Here is an 11889-nt window from a genome sequence, read left to right as displayed (position 1 = left end):
AAAAGGATGCTTTGCAGAAACGTCAAGTTCAGCTTGCGCCCGATTGGCCGTTCCGCACCGGCACACATCTGAATTATAGGCGGGCCGTCGGCGCTTTTGCACACTTTATCACGTTTTTTGCTATTCATTTGTTTTGCCACATTCGTGATCCGCAAGCTTTTGTATCCCTATAACCAATCGCGTGTACTTGAATGGTGCGTTCCACTTAGAAGTTCGCCTTCTTCCAATTACTTTGAGAGAGCACAGTCCCAACCGCTGGGATGACCTTTTTTTCTGCTTTGTTGCTTCTTTAGTGCTTTCGTCAATTATATGATCCAAACAACTTGAAAGCCAACATGAAAGTCCTGGATCTTTCCTTTATCAACGTTCTTGCCGCTGGTAAGTTTCTCCTCCCGCTCTGCCCTGTATTCGCGTTGTTGTAAACGCTCCACATGGACAATGTCGCATCGGGTCCTAAGCTACGAAATGAACAAGCTCCACTTTTGCCTAAGCTTTGATTGAATTTCATTAAATGCGCTGATCACATGGCGTTGTGTTCCAAAAAAATGTGCGAAAGGATACAGGTTCTTCGGAAGCACTTTGTATGTTAGTCAACGGATTGACTTTGGTCACAATAGCTAACTTGGCGCCATCACATTCTACTGAGCGGGTGTATGTAGTCGAGATCAGCTTGAAAAGAAAGAGAAGTGTAATAGTGCAAGGAAGCAGGGGTATCACCTCTTTCGCACCGTGTTTTTTCTGCGGTCACTTTCTCTAGTGAAACCTCCAAACATATTTCTTTCTTCTCATATTTCAGCTCCTTTTCCTCAATTTTCTAATTACCTAGTGCAGGGTCGCCAACCATGCCGGCTAGCCCTTCAGATTAATGAACCGACTAGGAATTAGCAAAAAGATGTTACAGAATAAAACTGGCCACCTGCGGTAAATTTACACAGTTAACTTCACATTGTGTCTCGCGAGAACCTAATAGTTCTGATAATTCTCGCTTAGGAGAACCTGGTTGTTCTTACTTACCAAGAGCAATTATTCCCTGCGCTGCTGACGTTGTTGCAGACCTGTGCCCCATCTTACGCATCTATAAGCGACGCGCGGCACACCCAGAGGTGTTTGCTGTCGTTAACCTTTCCCAGTGCACTGCGGAGTACAGTAATGGTGCACTTTCCGATACCGCGAGACGTGGTACTGCGTGTCACCATAAAGTGGGAACTTCGCCCTAAAATTTGTTTTCGGGACTTTACGACAGAAACCAAGAATCATCAGAATTTATTAAATCAAGGACCATCGTAACAGCTTTCGGGCAGCCTCCTGTTTTGCGTCCGCGCCGAGAGTTTCTAAAATAGTTTTCGTTTCCGCGCAGGGCTCGTATGCACGGCAGCTGCTCAGGACGGTGAAGGTGAAGGAGACGTGGCGCACGTGAGAGTTCGTGAGTATTTTGTTGCGGCAGCGCTCTAGATAAGTAACAACTACATTGTCTACTTTGTCTTACTGAAAAAACTACTAGCTAGTAATGCTACCATGCAAGATTTTACTACCGCCAGGACGTCCACTTTGTTGCCTCTTTTGTCCAACGGCGGAGTTGAACTGTACTGACCTTAAAATCGCTGTAGTTAACGCATTTGCACTACTTAGTCCCTTGACGTTCCCTTAGTTGAATCTTTTGAAGTACAATGCTAGGAGTCATACTGCACTATGAGCCCAGTGTATAATTAACAAAATCCGGCCTTCCATGCGAACGCTTAAATTATGGAAACTGTGTTAACGTTATTTCTCGCCAGCGCTACAATAAGGCGTTAGACCCAAAATTATAAACATAAGAAACGTCACCTTGCCGAACGGGCGGTTGCAGAATATATGGCACATAATTGTTGGAAGCTGCGTGAGCCTAACATTAAATGTTGCGATGGAAGAACAGCTTGACATTTCACATATTCCTTAATTTGCGTAAGGCCTCTGGCGAAAAACGCGTGCGCCTGTTCTTCCAATCTGCGCTACGCTAGAAAAACCTGCTCTGTTAATCTAATAAGCACATCCGAAGTAACTAAACGCAAAGCCCTATTTCTGTCTCTCCTACAGGCCGGGGCTTTGGCTGCCCATTAAACCAGGGAGCCTGCCACCTTCACTGCCGCAGCATTGGGCGCCGTGGAGGCTACTGTGCCGGCATCATCAAGCAGACTTGCACCTGTTACCTCAGATAGGCCGCTTATGAGCCGCTGTTCTTCAGCCATCTATAATCGCGCCACCTCCAACCCTAAGAAGAACCGAATGTTCCTATGCCCGCACTCTTTCGAAATATTACTGTTACACTATGCTTAACAAAATGGCGTATAAAGTTTTTGTTGCACAACCGTACAATTTACATCGCAGAACATGTAAATCAGCGGCATGCAACGTGGTTCATATCGCTTCAATAAAAAAATCCTATATGAATACACCTTGTGCAGAAGCGATTTCGTTGATGCCTGCGTACTGATGTATGGACGAGGTAGCCCGCCCATCTAACGACGCCGCGGTTTCTCTTAATTCGGCATTAAACGATTTTTTTGTGCTCTGCCTCATCAGAGCTACATAAGAGATTGCGAGCTGACCCCGAATGCGGGAACGTACGAAGCTTCCAAGAAGAGGAAGAAAAAAAAAAAAAGTACTTTAATTTTGCTGTCTTGCGGCACGTTCCCCCTCCGCAATTCTTGACGGCTTGCGGCAGAGTTCTTTATAGCATCCGGCAGAGGAAGCGGCTGTCATAAAGAAGAAACCTTATACCTTTGTAGCCATGACGACCTATATGGCGAAGGGCTCGCACTCGCACAATGTGGTAAGCTGTCTGCATTGGCGGTCATACGAGACACCGTGATTGAGCACGAAACGAAGAAACTGCGTACGCGTCAATTTTAGAAACCCCGTTATAGGCTCGGTTTCGCAAGTGAGCGTGGCACACGTGCCACACCCGCAGTGCGGAGCGTTGCCGGATCGATCCTGGCTATACAATTGCAGCTCTTTACGGCCCACTTCCTGGACAACCAAATGACTCGCCGTCACCATAGCTCGATACGTCTTCACATAAAATGTGCGATATACGGTGGTCCCTTAAACACATTTTATGTGCACCAGGAGTAGCTACTCCGCTTTCCGGAGCATTTTCGCGACAACGTGCAACTTGGTCGCCAATAACAGCCGCCTCTTGATCGAAAAAAACTGACGGCGATCACTGCCCTTTGTGCTGTGTAAGCACCTGCCGTGCAGTGTATATATACATCTCGTCGGCGGCTCTAAAATCGCAATTTGAGTTTCTTGGCGGCACCAAACTACGAGGTAAGGAACAATGTTTCCAATATCTGATTAACTTTCATGAAGTATCTGTCCGACTTAACGATATGTATGCGATGGGTTGATATTTTCGGAAATACCAGCTCAGAGTGCTAGTCGTAATAATTACGCAGGAAAAGAGGCGTGCTTTGTAGTTGTGCAAGATACGCCCTGCTTTCTGAAAACTATAGCCTAGCCTTTTGCCTCTTCCGGTGGGAGTTGGCAGTCGGATTCTTCTTTCTTTTTGTTTCTGTGTGTTTTTGTTTTGATGTTGATAATAATAATAACATCATCATTATCATTATTATTTTGTATGCCGACGTGCCGGACCAGGTCACGCAAGCCGCTTCCTTGGCCTTGACGGGGCTGCCTTCTGATGTACGTAGATTGTAAGATGGCAACAATTATTATAATTATTCTTCGATATTTCTCATGTAGTGGAAAACGCGATCCCGAATGGGTCACTGGCGGCTTAGCTCAAGGACATAAAAGACAGTGTTCTCTGCTTACCACTACCGACTCAGAAAGTGGACACACTTCTAGGCCTCAAAGAAGATTTTTCGAAATTAACTCAGTCCGTTGACCATCTGAAGGAAGCGATGATATCTATATCGAATAAATACAACTCGGTTATCACCCAGCTAGACGAAAGCAAGACTCAAAACGCAAAATACGAATCCGAGATCGCCGCTCCACCTTCTACAGTGCAAATGCAGGCAGAGCAGCTTGAGCGTCTGTACGATGTTCAAAATGACAGGCAGCAATATAGCCGCAATGCTAATCTGGAAATTCACGGCCTTCCTCAAGCAGATCACGAAGACTTGAAGAAGACGTTGGGGCAGCTCGTTCAAAATCTGGGATTGGCGGATTTCACCATATCAGATGTAGGGGCCGTTCATCGCTTACAAAGAAAACGCGACTCGATTCCCGCAGTCCTGGTGCGCTTCACGTCTGTTACGGCTAAGGAAAGACGGTTCCAGCCTCGTGGCAAGTTCCGGAAGCTCTCTCATTCTAATAAGCTGCCAAAACTATTTTTCAATGAAAATTTAACCAAGCAAAATCGAGAGTTGTTTTGGCGAATAAGGACAATAGCCGAAGAAAAGGAATACAAGTTCAACTGGGTTAAGACCGGAAAACGTTTCGCAAAGCAAGATGAATCCTTTGCTTTGATTCGAATCAACATGCTAGCAGACGTTGAAAAGATTGTCTAACATAATGGCAAGCACCTGCAAAGAGCTTCCTGATATTCAGTCATTCTGTGACAGCTGCAGTCACAAGTTGAAAGGGGACTTCATAATTATTCATCTTAACAGTAGAAGCTTACGGAAATACTGGGACAAATTTAAAATGATTGTCACTTCAACCCTCAGTTTTGTGGATTTGTTTGTAATTACAGAAATTACGTCGCAGAAACAGGCCTGGATAGGTTTGTTCTGCACGGTTATCAATCGCACTTTGTGACACGATCACATTGGCGAGGTAGAGGGACTCCTATTTTCGTCATAAACGCGTATGATGTGTCACACATTGATGTTTCATTCACTTTTGCGGAATGTCTCGCTATCAAAGTGGCTCAGGGGTGGTTCCTGCTATCTGTATCCGCGTTCTATCATCCGTCATCAAACAGTGCCAGCCGCTTTTTAATAGAATTGGAAGCCTTCTTGCAACGATTCAGCGCGGCGGATGAAATATGCCTATCGGAGACTTCAACATAAACCCTATTTGTCACACAAAAGGTGTGGTAGCGGACTACTTATCTCTTTTAGCTTCCCACGGGATTTTTGACCCGCCGTGGTTGCTCAGTGGCTGTGGTGTTGGGCTGCTGAGCACGAGGTCGCGGGATCGAATCCTGGCCACGGCGGCCGCATTTCGATGGGGGCGAAATGCGAAAACACCCGTGTACTTAGATTTAGGTGCACGTTAAAGAATCCCAGGTAGTCAAAATTTTCGGAGTCCTCCACTATGGCGTGCCTCATAATCAGAAAGTGGTTTTGGCACGTAAAACCCCATAATTTTTTTCTCACGGGATTGAAAATACTATAAACATTTCAACCAGCGAAGACCTGGTAAATGGGCATGTAGTCAGTTCATGCTTAGAGCATATTTCGGTTCGTACTTCAAATTATTCTGTAGATGCATGTGTCATAAAACGACGTTTGGAAGATCATTGTTATGTGGTCTGCCGCTTTGCGTCGTCAGCCCCAATAGCAACACGTGCTTGCGCAGAGGGCTCACCTAACACCGTTGTCAAGATTCCTATAACAGACCAGTGTAAGCTGGACGACCTAATCAGGGCGTTTGATTGGTCTGCGTTAATGAGCTCTAAGGCTGCACATATCTAGGACTGCTTTGGGCAACAAGTACGAATATTTGAAAACTTGGCAAAAAAGGAACTGTAACAAGAAAACGCCGAAAAAGTTATAACTGGATAAATTCTAACGTAATTCGTGCTATAGTGGACAGAGATGTGTTGTGGAAACGTTCGAAACATTCCCCCCAAAATGTAACACTTCGCGCTGAGTACGCAGCAGCTAGAAACAGGCTAGTCGGCCTTATTAGATCGGCAAAACGGCAGCACTTTTTACAACAATTTAATATATCCTTGAGAAACCCGGCAAAGACTTGGTCTTTAATAAATCACCTTCGAGTTAAAGCAGGCTTGAGACCTGCCATTGATTCTTCTTCGAACGACCCCGCAACCACGGCTAGTAAATTTAACCGTCATTGTGCTTGTTCGTCTGACGGAGCAGCCCAAGGGCATGCGTTGGATTGCACGCTCCAAAAATCTGTATCTACCTCCGCCTTCCTGCCGAAGTTGTCGGAACATGGTTTACGAAGGATCATTTTATACTTCAAACGGGACAACCCACCCGATCTTGATGGGCTTTCAGCGCGCATGCTCCAAAGAAACTTTGAGACGTTGTCAGGCATTCTTTCTTTTTTTTTTTTTGCTTAACCGATTTCTGGATGATTCTTTTATCCCTGAAAACTAAAAACTGCTTTAGTCAAAACGCTTCATAAAGGAAAAAAAAGGATGTAATTGGAAAATATAGGCCCATATCTATTTTGCCTATACTGTCCCAAGTGTTAGAGAAGTTTCTCGTGGAAATAATGCTTTCCTTCATGAACAAGTTCTCGATTTTGTCCTCTCATCAGTTTGGTTTTGTCGCTGGTAACGGTACTACCTTACTTTTCGAATCCCTTTCTGGTGAAATTTTTTCTGCGTTCGACCAAAATAAGCATAGCTTTGCATTATTCTTAGATATCAGTGAAGCCTTTGAGACAGTTAACCACGACATTCTCTTGAACAAATTACATTTATTGGGCTTCCGGGGACCATTTCATGATATCCTTAAAAGTTATCTATTCAACAGTTCGCAAACAGTAGTGTTAGGCAATCACTCTAGCTCTGTTTTCCATATTAAAGCTGGAATTCCTCAACGGTCTATCAAAGCCCTGCTACTGTTTCACGTTTTAATCAATGAACTTGCGTCCACTGTCTCAAGATGCACAATCTTTCAATATGCAGATGACACCGTTCTACTAGCAAATCATTTATGCTATAAACCAGCGAACAATTTCGAAGACAGGCCCCAAACTACTCATTTGCTTTAGCCACCCAAGATATTAATTTGAAGAGATAATTAACATTTCTTCGTGAATTACGCGCACAACTGCTCAACTTGCTCCGTATCCGGATGTTACCATCTGAACACTCGAATAAAAACAGTAATGTCAGGAAGATTTACATTGATCTATTTCTTAAAATTTGGTGCCGTTAAAAACACCGCCTGTATATTGATAGTGCAGTAGGTTTCTTATAAAGCAGGTGCAAATCCCGGGTCAGGTTTTCTTGACGCAATTCATTATGATGAAATTAGGACGCCTGTGCTCAACCGTACACCCCTTTCTTTACAGTGCATTCTCCTACATTGTACAAAACACGCCTTAGCAGCACCACGGTACATCACAAAATGGGTGTGGGAGCATTATTTGCTCTCCCTAATAGATTTCTGAGCATTCGTGGCGCCAGGCTTGGTTTCCTGGCGTCATCAGGAATGAAAGGAGCACATACCTAGTGGCCCAAGCAGGTAGACTACTTCCGCCACTGGGTCGGCGTAAGATGACAGACAGACAGACAGACAGACAGACAGACAGACAGACAGACAGACAGACAGACAGACAGACAGACAGACAGACAGACAGACAGACAGACGGACGGACGGACGGATCGACGGACGGACGGATAGGTTCGAAATGCCAGAAGTACAGGCAAATAATGCTATTTACCTTAATAACAACTGTTTGGGAGAAAGCAGTGGATAATTTTTTTCCATAATTCGTACCAGATGGGGCAGTGCGGGTCCGATTAGATCTGGGTTGGGACGGAAAATATCACAATTTTTCAATGTGTGCTTTGCGGCAAATATATTGATTTTCTAAGGTGAATTATAATAAATCCTTCGGATGCACGAGCAATAACCACGATATAATTATGAGGCACATCGTAGTGGGGGGCTCCCGAATAATTTTGACCACTTGGACGTATTCTTTCATCTTCCACACAATGCACAGCACGCTAGCGTTCTTGCATTTCACCGCCGTGGAAATACGGGGGCCTCGGGTCGCATTCCGTCACACGCCCTCGGGCTTAGGAGCGCAACGCTAAAGTCACTGCTTTAGGGTGGCTAGAACTGGGAGGTGTGAAAACCGGCCTCTGCAAGCTTGTCGGGATGCGCTATCCCTTCAAAGTGGCACTGCGCTCGGGGCGAGGGGAGGGGGGAGAGAGGGTGAAGGCGCTGGGTGTCTGGAAAACAGTGAATTAGGGTGTGATTCATCTTGGAAAAGTAATTGACAAATCGCGCCACAGATGGTCCCCGGACTGATGTATGGTACTAGCCGACAATGCATGTGATTTAGACACTTGCGAATATTCGCGGCAATGTAGCGACAAACTAGGCTTTAAGTTTAGCACAAAGAAATCGAGAATTACGATCTTTAACGGAAATAGAAATATTTACGACAGCAAACAACACTACCTTCGTTCTGTCCAGCTTTGTTGCGTTCTTAGTTTTAATGTTTGGCTCAAGTTACGTAAGACACCCTGTATATACGCATAGGTATTTAGATTGTTTGACTATGCGTATGACTTGATGTTCAATTGACACCATGTAATTATTCGTCTTTTCATTAAAGATCATAATTCCCGATTTCTCTGTGCTAAACTTAAGGCCTAGGTTTGTCGTCGCGTTGCCACAAATATACACAGTCCACGTGAGAGAGAGGGTGATTATGGAGATGAAGAGGCGGTATTTTGTGCAGCGATATATGAATTAATGAATTAATTTATTAATTCATTCATTCATTTATAAAGAAAATGGAGTAGCGAGTAGCTGGAGAAGCACGTCTTAGCACAATGCAAAAGGGGCCAAGGACAGCAAGAGAGAAAAAGAGAAGAGTCGTGATGGCAGGCGAAGTCCCAAACGAGGGTCTAGAGAATACAAGAGCGCGTTGGTGAAACCAGTTGAATTCCTGTGTAGATGTGTCATGTGGTAAGCAAACGATTGGCAGTCACCACTCAACATCCGTCCTTCCTGAATATCATTCTTGGCAACTATTTCGTCATTGCCGATACGTCGTTGTAAGTTGTCACAACTCCGTTGTCGTGACAACTTACAGCTTAGAGAACAAGCCATACTTTTGACTCTTGCGATTGTGGGAATACTAACAATATGGGTTCACAAAACGCTATTCAGAACCGGCAGTTTTAGATAGCGTACCTCGGCTTACATACGTAGGAGAGATACGTTACGTATCTTAAACGTAAGCAACACTACCACATTTTAGGATGCGCGTCCCTTCAGAACTGAGTTTACTGTACTGGAACGGCAGGCATATTAAGACGTTAGAAGACAAGGTGCTGTCTCGGGTCTCCTGGCAAATATATCCAATTCATCAAAATGCATTAGTAGCCATCTTGTCGTTTATAGGTCTCGTTAGATATACGGAGGCTGGGTGCTCAACGCCTGACGCTCCACGCTCGACTCCAGGAGCTCAGTATTAGGCGCCTGGATGGCAGCCTGCGCTCTGGGAAAAAGGTCTTGGGAACTTGTCCTAAGTACTAATAGATGCTCAAGGCCACAAAGACCAACTGTGCTTCTCGAAAACGACGGCAGACTGTATCTTTCCCTCGTTTATCCTCCAGTCAGTATCAGCGTGCAAAGCAGGAACTCAAATGAATCGTTTCAAAGTGGGCAGACTTTTAAATATACTAAGGATATTTTTTGTTGAATTTCCCTTTTCTTCCGTCCGGTGAAGCCTGAATAATAAGCAATAAAAACTTTTCTCTTGAGACACCCTACTAATATCCATGTTCCGCTCTGCAATCTGTTAGAAGAAAAATTAGGTTGTGATTTGTAAAATATTGTTTTATTTATTTATTTATTTATTTATTTATTTATTTATTATACATATTTTCAAGGCCCTAAGCCACTAGAGAAAGGAGTGGTACATAACAAAGCAATGTAATATGCAGACAATGGTATGCACACAACGTTAAGCGATAGCGTGGTAGACTGCTGTTTTGAATGAAGATATATCTGTGATATGAATGATGGAAGCAGGAAGGTGGTTCCATCGACACATGTGCGGGGTAAAAAAGATTCATGATACTTGTTCGTTCGGGAGGATGGGACTGCAAATTTATATAAGTGGTTAGAACGGGATGAAGTATAGAAAGGTGGGGCGATTAGTTGATTCTTGAGCACGTGGTTAGAGTGGTAAACCTTATGAAATAGGCAAAGACAAGGGCATTTGCGGCGTAATGAAAGATCTGGCGGATTCAGGTTTTTTTTCATGCATGTAACACTGGAATGGCGGGAATAGTTACATGGGATAAAGCGAGCCTGCTCAATTTTGAATTGCTTCAAGGTTTACGGTTAGTGATGCTTTATTGTTATCCCAAATGGCAGATGCGTATTGAAGTTTTGAGCGAACTAGGGTTTTGTAGAGATGTAGAGATGTAGAGATTGTAGATGTAGAGATTGTGGGGATGCGCGACTCTCGCGCGTCCCCTGATATGTTTTTCCCGCATAGCGCGTCTCCTGTAATCTGGCTTCGCGGCGTGGCCTGGTGCCCGCGGCGGTCGGAGTGGTTGAGGCGCAGTGCGAGAGATGGCGCGAGTGCTGCGCTGCTAACGCCGCGGACAGGCGGGGTTACTTGGGCGCCGAAAGACAAGGCGCTTGCTCTCTTGGGTTCGGGACAGCAAGCAGTACGGACGTGCCGTGCCGGACGGGCCGTGCGTCCATGCTTCTGCGAGACCGTCTCGCGTGGCTGCCTTGGAACGCGCCACCGTCCGCGTGACCGTACGCGCGAAGGACCAGGCGTTGGGATCCAGCATGGGGCGAACATATTCGCTCGCTATCCGCTCGCGGTGAGTCAGACTTCTAGATTTGTCGCACGCCCATCGGCATGTTTTGTGGATAGCAACTCGGCTAGCAGGCATTGATCTATGAAAGGTGCAATAAATGCCCTTGTGATTGTTTGCACTACTGTGTTGTCGTTCCTTTGTCCGAAGAGTACGCATGTGAGAGAACCCCACATCTGGCGCCCAACGTGGGGCTCTTGGGGCATCGGACGATAGCTTTAACAGTTTTGCTTCGTTCGAGACCTTTGTTTGAACCGAAGCGTAGGGCTAGCGTGGATTTTGATTGCTAGCGTTGACGGCGTGCTTTCTTGAACGAGGCGACGGTGGCTGTAGTGTGTTTGAACATGTCAACATGCTAGGCCTTTTCGCAAGTGTTTTTTTAATGACATTCGTCGGTACGAGAGCCACGTGGTCTTCATCCTGGGAGAGCGAGGCTCAGCGCCCGCGGAGCATTGCCAAGCCTGAAGCGAGTGAGTACGGAAGCCTCGTGGGTGGTCCGAATTTCTCATGTAAATAGCTTCTCCTATATCTTTGACTCTGATGAAGTCGCGGCTCTGGGAGCCGGGTGGCAGCGGGCCACGGGTGCCACTACGGGCTCACTGGTATTGCGGCCTGGCACCGGACGCTCCGACCCCGTCTGGGACGGTGGGCGCGGTCAACTCGGATGCTGTGTGCACCGAGCGGAGTAGCACCCCCTCACAGAGGTGACGTCTCCTCGCGGCATCCTGTTTTGCGCTCATTTTGGGTGTTGTTTTTAGATGCCGATTGTTGTCAGTGTAGCGACGCTTTAGGCCTAAGGCTTTACGAAGCTGCCTGTCGCACGTGGAGAGACACAACCTGGTGGGCCGTGGCTTTGAGGTGTTGCAATTTGCTTCCCTCATTTTATTTAGCCTCGCACGAATTGAAATTACTCGTTCAACTCAAGGAAGCGAGCTTCGTTCACGTGAACTTAGCATCTGAGTAGCTGCCCGATCTTTTGCTAGCCGAGTTGAACATCGTACCACGTGGGCGATGCGCATGCAGAATTCCTCTCCCTTGCACTACTTTAGTGTTTGCCGTGTGTGGAGTGTACGCAGCGTGATTGGAGTCACCCCTGGTTCGCCGTCACCTGCACATCGTCTGCGCTGCTGCCCCGGACTACGATCGAGCCACCGGGCAACGGT

At 45.9% G+C, this 11889-nt stretch overlaps 1 protein-coding gene across 1 annotated transcript; it reads left to right on the top strand.

Moving 5' to 3' along the window:
• The first annotated feature begins 335 nt into the window (after positions 1 to 335).
• On the top strand, positions 336 to 2195 carry LOC142569581 (defensin-like). Its single transcript, XM_075678619.1, has 3 exons — positions 336 to 378; positions 1358 to 1423; positions 2074 to 2195. Exons 1-3 carry the CDS (start codon positions 336 to 338, stop codon positions 2193 to 2195), a joined length of 231 nt encoding a protein of 76 aa, XP_075534734.1.
• The last annotated feature ends 9694 nt before the right edge of the window (positions 2196 to 11889 follow it).

The sequence above is a fragment of the Dermacentor variabilis genome, chromosome 1 (assembly GCF_050947875.1).
Source record: "Dermacentor variabilis isolate Ectoservices chromosome 1, ASM5094787v1, whole genome shotgun sequence".
Lineage (NCBI taxonomy): Eukaryota > Metazoa > Arthropoda > Arachnida > Ixodida > Ixodidae > Dermacentor > Dermacentor variabilis.
This window is presented reverse-complemented; position numbering and strand designations above follow the sequence as displayed.

Bases quoted from the DNA above. Each gene is read 5' to 3' on its own strand.
- LOC142569581 (XM_075678619.1), top strand. From the start codon at position 336: ATGAAAGTCCTGGATCTTTCCTTTATCAACGTTCTTGCCGCTG. The intron at 379-1,357 runs GTAAGTTTCTCC...GTTTCCGCGCAG, and splicing joins TATCAACGTTCTTGCCGCTG to GGCTCGTATGCACGGCAGCT. The intron at 1,424-2,073 runs GTGAGTATTTTG...TCTCTCCTACAG, and splicing joins CGTGGCGCACGTGAGAGTTC to GCCGGGGCTTTGGCTGCCCA.